The 16,562-nt window shown below is 39.1% G+C and overlaps 1 protein-coding gene across 2 annotated transcripts in view; it reads right to left on the bottom strand.

Annotated features, from left to right (window-relative positions):
- The window catches only part of ROS1 (ROS proto-oncogene 1, receptor tyrosine kinase), a 125,288-nt gene extending 114,145 nt beyond the window's left edge, over nt 1–11,143 (bottom strand). For both annotated transcript variants that reach the window (XM_040238425.1, XM_040238424.1), the window contains exon 1: nt 10,794–11,143. In XM_040238425.1, coding sequence (XP_040094359.1) covers nt 10,794–10,916 — 123 coding nt within the window. In that variant the 5' untranslated portion in view covers nt 10,917–11,143. The remainder of the gene's footprint in view (nt 1–10,793) is intronic.
- Between the last annotated feature and the right edge of the window lie 5,419 nt (nt 11,144–16,562).

The following is a 16,562-nucleotide window of genomic DNA, read 5'->3' as shown; positions in this document are numbered from 1 at the left end:
AGAATGAGATGGTTGGATGGCATCACTGACTTAATGGACTTGAGTTTGAGCAACCGCCTGGAGTTGGCAAAGGACAGGGAAGCCTAGAGTGCTACAGTCCATGGGGTCGCAAAGAATGAGACCCGACTGAGCAACTGAACAACGACAACATATAATCACATGTGCGATTAGCATAGTGATTAGCATAATCATTAATCTGTGGCTTAGACCATCATGGGGCTTCCCAGGTGGCTCAGTGGTAAAGAATCTGCCTGCCGATGCAGGAGAGGCAAGAGACGTGGATTCGATCCCTGGGTCGGGAAGATCCTCCGTAGTAGGACCTGGCCACTCTCTCCAGTATACTTGCCTGGAAAATTCCATGGACAGAGAAGCCTAGCCAGCTACAGTGCATGGGGTCACAAAGAGTCAGACAAGACTAAGGGACTAAGCAGGCACGCACACACATACAACCATACTCAGAGACTTTGACTTTGTCTGAATAATGAGCTTAACCTGTTAATTGCTAAAAATCCTGCCTGTTTGGGAAAATTATGGTTTTTCAGGTTTATAGTCTTGAGCTTTTTTTAGGCAAACTAACCACTAAAAATGGGGGTTGGGGGAAGTTTTTCATGAAATGAGCATTATAGGAACTAACCTCTGGGTCAAAAACTACAATGATTCACAAGTGGGATTTCTGGGGTTTCGTAACTTTTCCATGAAGGGATTTACATATGTCCAAAAGAAGCCACTGCTGAAACTGGTTTTTTTCCCCCCTTGGGAACGGGGAGCAGTGGTTAAGGGGTTAGGCTGTGCTGTTTTCACTAAGCAGTGAAGTGACTGTATCTGTTCCTGGTTACAGAGCCATTGTGCTTTTTGTTTACTAGGCCAACATGTTGTCCTGTTAATTTGCATCTCAGCCGATCACGAAAGTTGCCTCACAGAAGGTTTTAATCAAAGCGGCCAAACCAACAAAATAGGACATCCTGTTTCAAATTACACTCTCAACCTCATTTTGAACTGTTGCTTTTTCAGAGATTTGGCATATTTCATGATAAGCCACTTAGCAAAGTGTTCACATTTGATGAAGCAATTTTTATATAAACATAATTTTCTGCCACCCAGCCCTTTAAAATGTCAACTATCCATGGTTAAATGAAGAGCAGTGCTACATTTTCAATTAGTTGCATGAAGACTTAAGGCACAGTCTAAAACTGTGCTCCTATTTAAAAGATTTCTCTACTCATATCTCTATAACTTGGATGCCAATCTTAAAAAAAAAGTTAAACATTTTTTCCATCTTTCTCAGCTTCTCATAAACATAAGGGCCATCAACCTTGTTTAGTATTTAAGGTTTTGAGTATCTGTATCCATCTTCCTTTCACATTGCTTAAATCTCACAGACAAGACAACTTGTACGTGACTAATAAAGCCTGATACTGTAAAATGAAACAGAATACCACCCATTGTCGTCAAGAGTTACTAGATTCCCACCAGACTCCCCTGGGACTCCGCCCTTCTGCTGTAGAGGGCATGGGTTCAATCCCTGGTGTGGGAACTAAGATCCCGCATGCCGGGCAAAAAGAATTATTAGATTCCCATCTGGATTTCCCATGAATCACCAAGTTAGCATATAATCACAACCCAGAAATTTCTAAATTGTTCACAAGTAGTACAATAGGTCAAGCTTGGTGCAGGTTTAACAACATTTTGATTGAAGACCATCCTATTTTCATTCATATAGTCATGGCCTCAATATTTTTTGCTGATGGTTCATTGAAGCCCAGAGTTCTTTTCTTAAAACAAACAAAAACTAAAGTCTCGTTTGTCTCATAGATAGATATGAGATTGATATTAATTCTTAAAAGCCCAGTTTGCAAACACATTCGAGACTTTACACAGAGGCACTGTGTCTGCATAAATGTGTGCAAGCAAGTGCAACAGCTGCTATGTGACAAATTAGGCATCAGATCTTCTAACCCTACCTCATGGCACATGGCGTTTTTATTTTTAAGCAGTCTTATTAAGAGCAAAGGGAAATATACAAATTCAGAATATTGCGTATAGTGAAACAACAGATCCCTCTGTTTATTTCTCACATTTTCACAAATTTTAAGATCTTTTTTTTTGCTGAAGGAAAATAAATGGAAACTAAGAAGGAAGAGTCTATAAATTGTTCATCCTCTCTCTGGTCTTTATTGAGTGGAGTCCTTCTTGAGAAGAAAGGCTTACAAAAGATGGCAATGCTGATTCTATGATAACCTGGTATGCACCCAAATAACCTTACATAGGTATGATATCATTGTCAACCCGCCCTACTCAGTGACTTAGAATTATAGGCAGAGAACTAAGTGAATATTTTTAGTAACTCTAACTGGCACTAACCAGCACCAGCCTGTGCTCAGCCGTGTTTGACTCTTTAGGACTCTATGAATGGTGGCCTGCCAGACTCCTCTGTCCACGGGCTTCTCCAGGCCAGAACACTGGGGTGGATAGCCATTTCCTCCTCCAAGGGATCTTCCTGACCCAGGAAAGGAACCAGCGCCTCCTGTGACTCCTGCCTTGGCAGGCAAATTCTTTTCCCAGTGAGTCACTTAGAAGGCCCAGTACTGACCAGAACCTCTCCTCAAAAGTTGCTGAATTTGAGCCATTGAATTGGAGCGGTGATTAGTTTGGCAAGGAGCACACCATCTGTCCTGGGGTGACCCAGCACTACAAGCAAGATACGTTTCAAGAGACAACAGAAAATCTAAAAGGGCTTGGAAGGTAGCTTAAGCATCTGTTGTGGCCTTTGGAAGAGCTTTTCAGAAGGTAGCGAAAAGATGACCATCACTGAGCTCATGGAGCCCTCTCTTTCCATTCCATGTAAGCACCATCCACTTTGCTGCTCACTCTCTCCAGCCTCTAGAACAATGCCAAAAGGATAATGGTGTTCCATAACTATATGCTGAAGGAATAAATCCAAGAATTAAAGATGGCCTACTATCCAGGAAGGGTCCAGAAGTGCCTTGGAAGCATCACCCAGTGGCCTAGGATCATAAGGGATTACTCTCATTTCTTGAGAAGCAATGAGACATAGGAACCAAAGGACAAATGTTGACTTCTTTTCCTCTCATTTGGTGTGTGAATAAAGATTCCTCTGATCTCCACTCCCTAACCATTTATATTTTTAGAGAAACGAGAAGAAAGCTTAATATTTTTTGTTTTTAGACAATTAAGTACATAGAGAGTAAGAACTGTATCTTTTAGGTTAATTGTGCAACCAAATGCTTCATAGTTCTTTGTGTTCATAATGTTGTTCAAAATGAAGCTTTTGATTCCCCCTTATGTGATTGAAACACAACCAAATACAATGACATGTAAGACGGCGAATTTGCAATCGAATTTTTTCCTATCCCTTCAAAAATCAATGTTAGCTCATAAAAGCAAAAGAGTGAATACCTGGGTAGTTTTTAAACAATGAAACAACAGAGACATTTCTTGGTGACCTTTAAGTCACACTGTAATAGTATTGAGTTTTTCTGTTGGCAGCTCTCAAAATTAAGTTTAATAAACCGAATGGCGTGCCCATCAAACGGTCTTGGGCAAGGTAGCCTCATGAGTCAGGTCTAGGGGGTTCAGAGGAAGATGAGTTTGTCAACACTCTTCCCTAATTTCCAACTCCTTCTCCATCCCCCTCCTCCCCATAATCATAACTAACATTAGTGAGTGAGTCTCAAGTTCCAGGCACTCTACAGGTATTCTACACTGAATTTCATTCAACGTCCCAACAACCCTATTCGGGAGATACTTTCATTAACTTCATTTTGCGGCTGAGAGACAGGGAGGTCTAGTAAGTTGTCCAAGAGTTAAGATTTTAAGGGGGCACTAGTTGCCTCCAGAGCCTGTGCCCTTAACCAAAGCACAGATGCCGCCTCTAATCAGTCCCAAATTCCTCACTTTGAGTGAGAGTTCTCATTTACCTGCGCTCACCTCTTCCAATTACCTGCTTGAAAGACACTGTCCCAGTCCCAGAAACTTAAATCCTCAACCCAACTCCTACTTCTTGGCACAAGCGTCCCTATATTGCTCACCTCAGGCAGAACTAACTTCACTCTTTACTTCCTATTATTAGTGAAACAGAGCAGAATGATCTGCATTTTAATCCCACATATGATATTTGCTCCTGATGTGACCATTTTAAAAGTTAGCTGTGTTGTTTAACTTCGTATTCTCATCTGAAACATAAGTAGGATAATAATTAGTGCTTAAAGTTCTGTGAGGATTAAATTAAATTATACATTCATTATTATACTACAGTGCCAGGCACTTAGAAATCTATTATTATGTGCAAATTTGCTATAAACAGTCTTTTGCAGACATATCATTCAGTTCAGTTCAGTTCAGTTTAGTTCAGTCACTCAGTCGTGTCCGACTCTTTGCGGCCCCATGAATTGCAGCATGCCAGGCCTCCTTGTCCATCACCATCTCCTGGAGTTCACTCAAACTCACATCCGAGTCGGTGATGCCATCCAGCCATCTCATCTCTGTCGTCCCCTTCTCCTCCTGCCCCCAATCCCTCCCAGCATCAGAGTCTTTTCCAATGAGTCAACTCTTCACATGAGGTGCCCAAAGTACTGGAGTTTCAGCTTTAGCATCATTCCTTCCAAAGAACACCCAGGACTGATCTCCTTCAGAATGGACTGGTTGGATCTCCTTGCAGTCCAAGGGACTCTCAAGAGTCTTCTCCAACACCACAGTTCAAAAGTATCAATTCTTCAGCGCTCAGTTTTCTTCACAGTCCAACTCTCGCATCCATACATGACCACTGGAAAAAACCATAGTCTTGACTAGATGGACCTTTGTTGGCAAAGTAATGTCTCTGCTTTTCAATATGCTATCTAGGTTGGTCATAACTTTTCTTCCAAGGAGTAAGCATCTTTTAATTTCATGGCTGCAGTCACCATCTGCAGTGATTTTGGAGCCCCCCAAAATAAAGTCTGACACTGTTTCCACTGTTTCCCCATCTATTTGCCATGAAGTGATGGGACCAGATGCCATGATCTTCATTTTCTGAATGCTGAGCTTTAAGCCAACTTTTTCACTCTCCTCTTTCACTTTCATCAAGAGGCTTTTTATTTCTTCACTTTCTGCCATAAGGGTAGTGTCATCTGCATATCTGAGGTTATTGATATTTCTCCCAGCAATCTTCATTCCAGCTTGTGCTTCCTCCAGTCCAGCGTTTCTCATGATGTACTCAGCATATAAGTTGAATAAACAAGGTGACAATATACAGCCTTGACTTACTCCTTTTCCTATTTGGAACCAGTCTGCTGTTCCATGTCCAGTTCTAACTGTTGCTTCCTGACCTGCATATAAAAAAGCAGTTCAGGTGGTCTGGTATTCCCATCTCAGAATTTTCCACAGTTTACTGTGATCCACACAGTCAAAGACTTTGGCATAGTCACTAAAGCAGAAATAGATGTTTTTCTGGAACTCTCTTGCTTTTTCCATGATCCAGCAGATGTTGGCAATTTGATCTCTGGTTCCTCTGCCTTTTCTAAAACCAGCTTGAACATCTGGAAGTTCACAATTCACGTATTGCCGAAGCCTGGCTTGGAGAATTTTGAGCATTACTTTACTAGCTTGTGAGATGAGTGCAATTGGGCGATAGTTTGAGCATTTTTTGGCATTGCCTTTCTTTGGGATTGGAATGAAAACTGACCTTTTCCAGTCCTGTGGCCACTGCTGAGTTTTCCACATTTGTTGGCATATTGAGTGCAGCACTTTCATAGCATCATCTTTCAGGATTTGAAATAGCTCAACTGGAATTCCATCACCTCCACTAACTTTGTTTGTAGTGATGCTTTCTAAGGCCCACTTGACTTCACATTCCAGGATGTCTGGCTGTAGGTGAGTGATCACACCATCGTGATTATCTGGGTTGTGAAGATCTTTTTTGTACAGTTCTTCTGTATATTCTTGCCACTTCTTCTTAATATCTTCTGCATCCGTTAGGTCCATACCATTTCTGTCCTTTATCGAGCCCATTTTTGCATGAAATGTTCCCTTAGTAGTGATTCAATAATCTCTTCAGATAAATTTCTTGATGTTCAGGGTTAAAAGTATGCGTTCTGTTTTAATTTTGATATTTATTTACCCAGTATTTTCTAGAATGCTATCAAGTTACATTCTAATGAAAAGCACATGGCAGTTCCAGCTTATCCAAACTTGGCCAATTATAAGATGTCTTTATCTCTGCCAGTCTGATAGAATAAAAACTGATAATTCACTCTTCCTATGCAATTCTTTTTTTTTTTTCTACTTTACAATATTGTATTGGTTTTGCCATACATCAACATGAATTCACCACGGGTTTTCCTATGCAATTCTATGTTGCTGTGAGGTTGAACATCTATCACATTTTTTAGTCATTAATGCTTCTTTATTAAAAAGGCAGGCCTTCTTGTTCTGAACAATATTTAAATACTCTCCTTTACAAGAGTTGGTAAAATTGTGTTTATCATATGTAAAACTTTTTTCCATTCTTTGGCTTTGTTTTTACTGTCTTCTGTTTATTGTCATATAGTTACTTTCTAAGCAGCTGGATATATTAATAATTTGTTTTAGTGAGTCTAGGTTTTTGAAACCGACTTCTTTCCCACTCCAAGATTATATAAACAATCTTTCCTAATGAAACAAAAAATTTTATAGGATGAGGTCTTGTTCTGTTTTTGTTGTCTGTTTGTATTTAAATTATACCTTTTCAAAATACCTCATGGAATTTATTTGAATCTGGTAGTAATATGTTATTAGGAGTTGAAATTTTTTAAATCTTTTTTTTCACTTTTCTTTTCAAAGAAAGGAGTACTTTATTTTTTACTTTATTTTGTTTAGATTAGCTTAAGGTGTACGACAGAACTGAGTTGAAGGTACAGAGATTTCCCATCAACTCCCTGCTCCCACACACGCATAGCTTCTCCCATTATCAACACCATTCATCAGAATAGCACATTTTTAGTATGCACGAGCCTACAGTGGAATAATCACAACCACCCAAAGTCCATAATTTACCTTAGGGTTCAGTCTTGGTATTTGGACAAAAGTATAATAATATAATACCATACAGAGTACTTTCACTGCTCTGACAATCCTCTGTGTTCTGCCCATCCATCTCCCCACAGCCCAACGCCATCGCTCTGAACCACGGATCTTTCCGGTATCTCTGTAACTCTGCCCTCTCCAGAACATCATACAGCTGGAGTCATACAGCCTTTTCAGATTGGGTTCTTCCACTTAGTAATAGGCATTTAGGCTTCCTCCATGTCTTTCATGGCTTGATAGCTCATTTCTTTTTATAATAGTTTTGAATAATATTTCCTTACCTGAATTGTCAGTTTACTGATTCTTTCACCTACTGAGGGAAGGAATTATTTTTCATTCTAAATGGATAGCCTCACTTTGCTTTGAATTTTCATTTTTATCATAGTCCACACTCCCTTATGTACACAGTATAATTTCTGGAGCATATTCTGTTTTACTGGCTTGCCTATTCCTGTATTGGTATACATTGTACTAATTTCTGGATATTTTATGGAATTTTGGAATTATGGTTTGGTGGCGCTAGTGGTAAAGAACCCACTTTGTCAATGCAGGAGACATGAGAGACGCAGGTTGGATCCCTGGGTTGGCAAGATCCCCTGGAGGAGGACACGGCAACCCACTCCAGTATCTTGCCTGGAGAATCCCCATGGACAGAGCAGCCTGGAGGGCTACAGTCCATAGGGTCACAAAGAGTTGGACACGACTGAAGCAACTTAGCACACATGTTATAAAGTTGTATATTGATATATAAGAAAGGTATTGTATATATACATATATATATACTTTTTTAAACAGGACAACCTTCTGAATCTTATTATTTCTGACAATCTTATTGAATTGACTTGAGGCTTCTAAAAGAGTACTTCTAAGCACTAGGTCCTCAACTGTTGCGATTTGTTACTGAAAAAAAAAAAAAGAGTTTTATTGCCAAAGAAGATCACAAAATCATGATTAAACAAAGCCATCAATATGAGGTTGTATCCTGTTGAATCTACAATAAGAGGGTAAGGGCAAAAAGCGTTTCCATAAATTATTTGGCCATGAATCTCTTTTGTTTTTTTTTCATAAAGGATTTCACAATGCTAGTGTTCTGAAAAATAATTATTTTTTTGCTCTCTGCAGCACATGGCATATGCAATCTTAAAATATCAGGTCATTTAATACACTCAACTAATACATACAGATTCCTCCATCAGTGTAAAGCCCATGCTCAAACAGAGAACTATGATTTGTGCATTTGGGGACAGCAGTTTTAACATTCCTTTCTAGAAGACACTTCTGTTTCTTTTTAAAAGGCAAAGATGCCTCAATATCAAGAATCATCCAGTGAGAATGATAATATACATCTAATTTGAGTCTCAGGGCTTCCCAGGTGGTTCAGTGGTAAATAATCTACCTGCCAATACAAGAGACACAGGGACGCAGTTTTGATCCCTGGGTAGGGAAGATCGCTGGAGGAGGAGATGGGAACCCACCCCAGTATCCTTGCCTGGGAAATTCCAGAGGAGCCTGGCGGGTTACAATCCATGGGCCCAAAGAGACAGATACGACTGAGTGACTGAACATGCACAGAGTATCAGTGGGCAAGAAAAGGATATAGTAGAGGCAACCTTTTGAGAAATAATGACTAACAATTCTCTAAGAATCTTGAGATACATGAATTGACAGTTATAGAGAATATGTGGCAACCCACTCCAGTGTTCTTGCCTGGAGAATCCCAGGGACGGGGGAGCCTGGTGGGCTGCCATCTATGGGGTCGCACGGAATCGGACACGACTGAAGTGACTTAGCTTAAGCATGATGACAAAAAATTAATTAACAAAAAGAACCACCCAATGAAATCAAAGATGACCTGCATAGCAAAGTCCAAGCTAAAAACAGTAGCATAGAAAAAAAAAAAATTCAAACAACAGTGCAATAAACTCCAGCACTTTTCATATCGTTCCTCTGATCCATGGCTCTATTCATTGTTCTTTCACCTAGCTTTTGTCTCCCCTGCCCTGATGTGGGAGGAACAGATGGAGAACATGATTACAATCACTAGTCAAACTGGCAGACCGTGTCTTCTGCAGTTGCCACCATATCAGCTGTGCCTTTCTCTGTAGGAGGTGAACGGAAGGCAACTCAGCAAAGGAACAGACTGTCTACTACTTCTGCCAAACCCTGAAATCAAGGAGCCCACACACAAAAATAAGATAAAATTAAGTTAAGCTAAAAATTAAAATGGAGACTCCAATAATAGAAACAGCCAACATCAGTTTTGATAGTTGGGAAATTAATAAACAAAGTATAGTGGCACATTCATATGATGGAATATTTAAAATATATTAAGGACTGTAGTTCCATAAAAACATCAAACATTCAAACAGTGCAATAAACTGTTTTCCTGTGTACAGGAAAATCCACAAAGTAATGTTCAATGAAAGAGCTGGGTGCACAGTGTGTGAAAAATTATATACATACTTGAGGAAAAAATCACTGAAAGAAAATACAATTCTAGGTCAATAGTTGTGGAATTACAGGATTTTTTTCTTTTATTCTTCTCTATCATAAACATTTTACAATGATATGTATTGTTTTTATAATCAGAGAAAAAATTTAATAAAAAAGAAAATATTTAATAGTCCCAGTTTTCCATTTTTAAGTTTGGATATTTAGATTTATAAAAACCCTAAAGCACATATTTCTACATTCATGGTAGTGACGTCTTCAGCAAAGAATTCTATAAAATACCAACTATATTTTTATTATTTTTTTAACCATATTTTTAAAAAGTGCTGAAACAATAGTAAGCTTAAGCAGTGTTTAAAATGATAGTTTAAATTAAACCGAGAGTATATCACAAATACCTTTCCTTTTTCACTCTACCACAGACTTCTATCTCTAATACTTTAGCCTAATAATGAATAGTATTTGGTATTTTTTTATTTTAAAAATATGACTGTAAGTATTGTCACATGTCTTTAGATAAGAAGAGTACATCTTTCCCTGACTAGAATGTATTTGGCTTTTAAAGTTGATTCAGTGACTGTTTTAAGCACAAATAAGTCACAATAACTCTAAAGATGTGAAACACTACGAGGAATGACACCCAGAAATGAGAAGAAAATTATAAATGTCCAGAAAAACTCACCAAAAATATTATAAATGCACAGATAGGAATTTACAAACAATTCTGACATTTAATAATGATAATCATATATAAGTATATAATACGTAAAATAACATGTAAATATATAATGATTAATAATGAGATAAAGTGTTATACATGGCATCCACATCTGCTTCCCTCATCATCCCCCTCCCGATACAATCGTCTATCCACAATATAAATAGTACTTTTGCCTGCAATGACAAGGCATTGCCCTGTGGCCGAACCTATTTCATGCTTCAAGACAAATATAAATGATTTTGTAATAAATGAGTTTATCTGATATTTTTTAAGGTGTGCAAATTGATTTCATTTGCGCCTCCTTTGCCCGAATCCCATACCCTCTGTTGCAAAAATAATAATAATAATCTATGAACAGACAACTTGAAAGAAATGAAGTAGCTCTGCCCTACTTACTATAATCACTAACGTTCCTAACTTATTTTGGAAAAAGACTCTTGCCTTGCCATCATTTCTCATGAGAAAACTTCTCATAAATAAAAAATAATTCAACCAATATAACAAGCTGAATTCTATCTGTTCTGCTTCCTATAAAGACAAATATTAGACCAGGAAAACTTACCAGGTTAGTTACACATGACTTTAAACAGCTGTTTAAAACTGTACACTGGCCCACAGAAATCCATATGCAGCCAAGAGTTGCAAAATTGACAAGTTTCAGACTAAGCCAGTAAAGGTTCTTCATCACTTCACTAATGGCGGATTTTCAGATGAACTTTCTTCTCATTTTCTCCATTTCGCTATCTGAATTCTTTGGGTTTCATCACTTCAGTTGAAAGAGTGGCTGGTGGACTTTTTGGTCTTGTTGGGATCTCTTTGCCTTTTAAATAATGTTTAGAACTTTGAGTACTAGATAGTTTGTATCATTCCCATAACAGCTATTTCATAAGGAGGCTTCCTTTTACTCCCATAAAGAAAGTCACCCACTGAGTAAAGGTTAGGTCTTAGGAGAGTGCTTCACAAGGAAAGTAAACAAAGCAGAGAACCCAAATTACATTTCAGCCAGCATGTGACCGGTGCACAGTCTGAGACGGGATCAGGCTCAGTGGACCCCCCACCACTTCACTTCTTTGAGGTTTGTTCAGCTATGCAGGAAACTGGGTTTTAAGCATGTTTAGTAAACAGTAACACTATTCTAATAAAGAATATTAAAAAAAAAAAAAATCAAAGGGCCCAAATCAGATGATGCAGCAGAGAGGAAAAACTTAACCCTTTGAAACCAAACATACATACTTTAAAATGAAAAAGCAAACAAACCTGAAATTAATAGGTACTCTGAGGGTCAGCTAAAGACAAGGAAATTTGTTAGGCACTTTCAGAACTTCACTACATATTAACTAAAACACTGCCTTATCAAGTCTATTGAGACAGAGAACTGAAACTAGCCACCAGGAGAACTAAGATATGTCTGAGGGTAACTGTCTTGAAAAGGAAATATTGTACAAATTTCAGTCTGCTCAGCATGGAGATAAAGTTCAAGCCTGAAACAAAGAATTTGAAAAGTTTGCAACGTACAGAAGCGAGTCATTCTGGATAGTTACTTTTTAGATTGCTGAGGGTTAACTCTTTAAGGCCAGATACTGTCATGTTGGTATTTTTTTTCTCATGACAATCTATAGTTTCAAATCAACTTCCTTGTCTTCTTAAATAAATTATACTATTGTAACTTACCCTTGTGTTAATGATGTGAAGTTCTCATTGTGAGGAACACCCATCTGAGGGTTTGTTTCGAGCTGAGCATCCTTTAGTAAATGCTAACCAAACTGCAAGGAGATCCAACCAGTCCATTCTGAAAGAGATCAGCCCTGGGATTTCCTTGGAAGGAATGATGCTAAAGCTGAAACTCCAGTACTTTGGCCACCTCATGCAAAGAGTTGACTCATTGGAAAAGACTCTGATGCTGGGAGGGATTGGGGGCAGGAGGAGAAGGGGGCGACAGAGGATGAGATGGCTGGATGGCATCACCGACTCAATGGACGTGAGTCTGAGTGAACTCCGGGAGTTGGTGATGGACAAGGAGGCCTGGCGTGCTGCGATTCATGGGGTCGCAAAGAGTCGGACACGACTGAGCGACTGAACTGAACCAAACTGGTGAACAACATGAAGAAGAATGGTACTGACGCCATATTGACCCCTAAAACCTGGTCACTTGAAAAAATTCCCCACCCTCTGCCTATTTTGTGTTCATTGTCTGCATTTGAAAGAACATAGATCAAAAAATATGCAACTGTCCAATTTCTTGGTCCGAGGATATGGCCGTTTTTCTACAAAAGTATGTTTAAATCAGAGAAGAAACTTTCTTGCCTATGGAATTTTCTATTCCCAAAGAAATGTATCTTTTCCTGGTGCCACTAGCCCTTTCTGTCTTATTTGCACAAGTAATATTTGTAACTGTTACTTCACTAAGTGGACCTCTAAGTACTTCCTTGAAAACCTAAATATAATCTTTACTCTCACTTAATCTAATTCTTTGGTGTATCCTTTCAATATCAAGATTTGTGTTTATTCTGATTTGAGGAATTTAACTGGCACATAGATTCGCACTTGTGAAAAATGAAGTAAATTCCAAGATGTTTGTTATAAAATTAATTATATTAGCAAAAGACTTCACCTAAAATTTCGATAATCTAATAGTGGATTAACCATCAATTCACACAACTCATCCAGGTGATTTCTCCAGATAGACTTCTTTGGACTTCTTCACAGCACAATAGTCACCAAGCTGTTGGGTAGCTTACATGGTGACTTAGAGCTTTGATAAAAGTGTGCCAGTGTTAAGCGTATTAACTTTCATGATTCATCTTTAGAAATCAGCTGTTTTTTTAAAATGAGGCTATTTTCCCCATTTTATTGGTTACCAGAAAGGCACAAAACTGCCCTGATTCAAGGAAAGGGGAATTAGACCCTACCTTTTGAGATGGGAATGGCAAAATCCTAGAAGAACATGTAGGATGGGAGAGACTGTTACACAATCTTTGGAATAAAATCTGCCACCGTGTAGGCAGTCATGACTGGAATATAGAAGTTTCAGTTACCACAGTTTAGTCAACTAATAATACAGTTCAAACTTCAGTTAGCACAATATATTACCTGTGAGTACTGTGCATTAAATACAAACTTCTCTGCTATCTCTGCAGTCCACAAATCAGATGTATATAACAGATGCACATTAAGATCAGATATCAGTCATGTCACTTCTTTCAAAGTCTATCAGTGATTGGCCACTCACTGCATATCTGTTATTCCCTTCTTACACAGACAGCAAAGCAAGCTGGCATGTTGCCTCCTTGTCTCCCAGTGATAAACCCACATGACATTTTGCAAAATGATGTTTAGAAAAACGGATAATTGAAAAAAGGAATTGGCTGACAAAGATAAAATTGCAGCAGAGAAATAAAAACTGATAAAACTGGAAGTGTATTTGAATCAAATGTAAATGGAGGATTTGATACCAAAAACAAAGGCAACAAAAGCAAAAATAAACAAAGAGAACTAGAGCAAACTAAGAAGTTTCTGCATAGCTAAGGAACTCATCAACAAAATGAAACAGCAACCTACAGAATGAGAGAAAACATTTGCAAATCACATATCTGACAAGGGGTTAATATTTATTTGTAATGTCTGAGTTTTGTACCATGTGTACATTTTACAGCTTCAAAAAATTAATGTTTAAACAATAACTTTTTAACATATTCTGAATGAGAATTTGAAAGCATAGGACTTGCTTGAGCCTCCAAATTTATCTCAAGTTAGAATAGGGTACTTGAAACACGTGACTAGAGTTCACACCAAACAAGTTCGTCCAAGATGGCTTTGAACAAAATTTTTGTACATGCATGAAAAATGTTATCCTAACAAATAAGACTTAGACTCCCAAAATCCCTTAGAATAAGACTTTCCCATGGGATCAATTCTGCAATGAACAGATCACATTCTGAAACAATGGCCTGGTTCATAGCTGAATCAGTAGGAAAGGAGAAATTGTTAAAATGTACCTTTATTCTAATCCTATGTCGTTAGAATAAGCTTTACAGATGGTTAACAACAGATTTGATGTGATCAAATACATCTGAGTTTTGAAATTATGTATACTGAAAATATACAATGTACACCCTCTAACTCAGTTGCAGTCTATCAGCACCACATGGGGAATGAAATTTTACAGGGAAATAAAATTTTACAATCATCAAAAGGAGCCCCAGAGAAGGACCTTTAACACTACCAGGCTTGAGAAGGGCCATGTCGACATTCATGGCCTAAGAATTTGCCATGCAAGCAAATTCTTACTCCAGCACATGGCCTTGCCATCCTGTATTACTGCTCTATCAGATCCACTAGAAGCCTCATCACGCTCTGTCATAGCACATGTGCTGAACCTTGAAATTGGCTAAAAAGACAGATACACTAGCCATCACCAAGGCAATAATTATTCCTATGGTGAGTATCAATCAAGGGGGTATGGTCCCCCACTGACATTCATCAGAGCCAGTGCCTCTCCTCTCCATGCCTCAAGAAAGGGGTGATACTACAGCACGTCAAGGAGGAAAATATTAAATTATTAGCTTTTCAGGTTCAACAGCCAATGTCCTCGCCAGGAGGAACAGAGGCCAGAAACACACATTTCAGTTTCTGATCTGCAATTTGGATTTGCTACATTATTATCAAATTTAAGTTATATTTTAGCCTGGGAACTCAGGGGCTGAAATGCACAGGTGAGGAGTTATTAAGACACTCATGTCCTCCACACTCCTTTCCTGAGACTTGAAGGTGGAGATAGGATCAATTATGCCACACCTTTTGCACAGAACAACAAAAGATAAAAATCACAATATAAAGGCATCATTTTTTTTTTTTTCCCGGCTCTTCTCGTATGTTTATTTACCTCTGAGTGCTCAGGGGATTTTATAATTGTTGTTGTTGTTCAGAGCCTGTTTCCCTGCTGCTTCCAAGTTTGGAGCTTTCTTAGATTCATAAAGTTCTAGGAGGCTAGTTTTTAAGCAGTTGCTCTTTGTATGAGGTACTTGCTGCTGCTGCTGCTGCTAAGTCGCTTCAGTCGTGTCCGACTCTGTGCGACCCCGTAGACGGCAGCCCACCAGGCTCCCCCGTCCCTGGGATTCTTCAGGCAAGAACACTGGAGTGGGTTGCCATTGCCTTCTCCAATGCATGAAAGTGAAAAGTGAAAGTGAAGTCACTCAGTTGTGTCCGACTCTTAACAGTTATAAAAATCTGCCTCAGGAGGAGTTTTTTAATGGCTTGAGGAAATTAATGCTGTAATATTAGGTAGAAAGGAGTGTATAAAATTATATATATATTATGAGACTGGTCTCAAGTATGTAAAGTAAAACCAGCTCCCTCTCTCCCTCTCTCCCTCCCTCCCTCCTTTCTCCTTTCTTCACCACTCAGAGAAAAAATATTCTGATATATTTCTACCAATTTTTGATATATTTCTACCAATTTTTTTTTTCAGTTTTATTTTGAAAGTATTTGCACTTTTCAAGCCTTCTCAATCTAATTGAGACTAAAAGGCCTTGTGTTTTCATGGAAAATACTTTCAGAGATTGAATCCAGACACTAGATGACCACTTAACATTTTACCTACAGCCAGTCCTGAAGTGAAAACTGCTTCTGTAATAAAGATGAGAGGTTTTCAAATGCCAAATCAGGCCCTCCTCTCCCAGCCTCCAGATCAGAGGAGTCAAAATCCACAGCAGGGTTCTCATGGTTCCTCTCTGACAAGAGTGCCCCTATGGGGCCCTAAATGGGAAACCTTAGAAAGAAGGGCTAGCTTTGCAGTTTAGAGCTAAGGTGGCGCCTGGCGGAAGAGATGAGGGCACAGCTTAAGTTGTTTGTCAAAATTTATGATTGGCTCTCTTGATTTCCGTGCACGTGGACAACGCGTGATCACCATAGACCCCTGTCATGATGTAAGCACGTGGTAATCTGACCTTTAACTTGATTGGTAGAACTATGGAAAGTCCCTCGCAAAACCCCCCTGCTTGCCTATATAAACCAAGAGCTTACGACAATAAAGCAGAACTGCTTAGACAGAACCCCTGTCGCGTCTGATTGTCTCTTGCTCGCCCGAGGGGCTGGGTTGGCGGACAGCAGGCTCACTTTCTCGGGACCCCCTCAGCTCTGCTGAGGGAAGTTCCACTGCCTCTCTCTTTCTGCGGAGCGCCCCCCGCATGCCCCCAACTTTTGTTTTCTTTTTTTCTGCTTTTTGACCACACCCCACAGCATGCAGGATCCCAGTTCCCCTACCAGGGATAGAATCTGTGCTCTCTGCAGTGGAAGTGCGGTGTCTTAACCATTGGACTGCCAAGGAAGTCCC

Source organism: Oryx dammah, unplaced genomic scaffold (assembly GCF_014754425.2).
Source record: "Oryx dammah isolate SB20612 unplaced genomic scaffold, SCBI_Odam_1.1 HiC_scaffold_4, whole genome shotgun sequence".
NCBI lineage: Eukaryota > Metazoa > Chordata > Mammalia > Artiodactyla > Bovidae > Oryx > Oryx dammah.
This window is presented reverse-complemented; position numbering and strand designations above follow the sequence as displayed.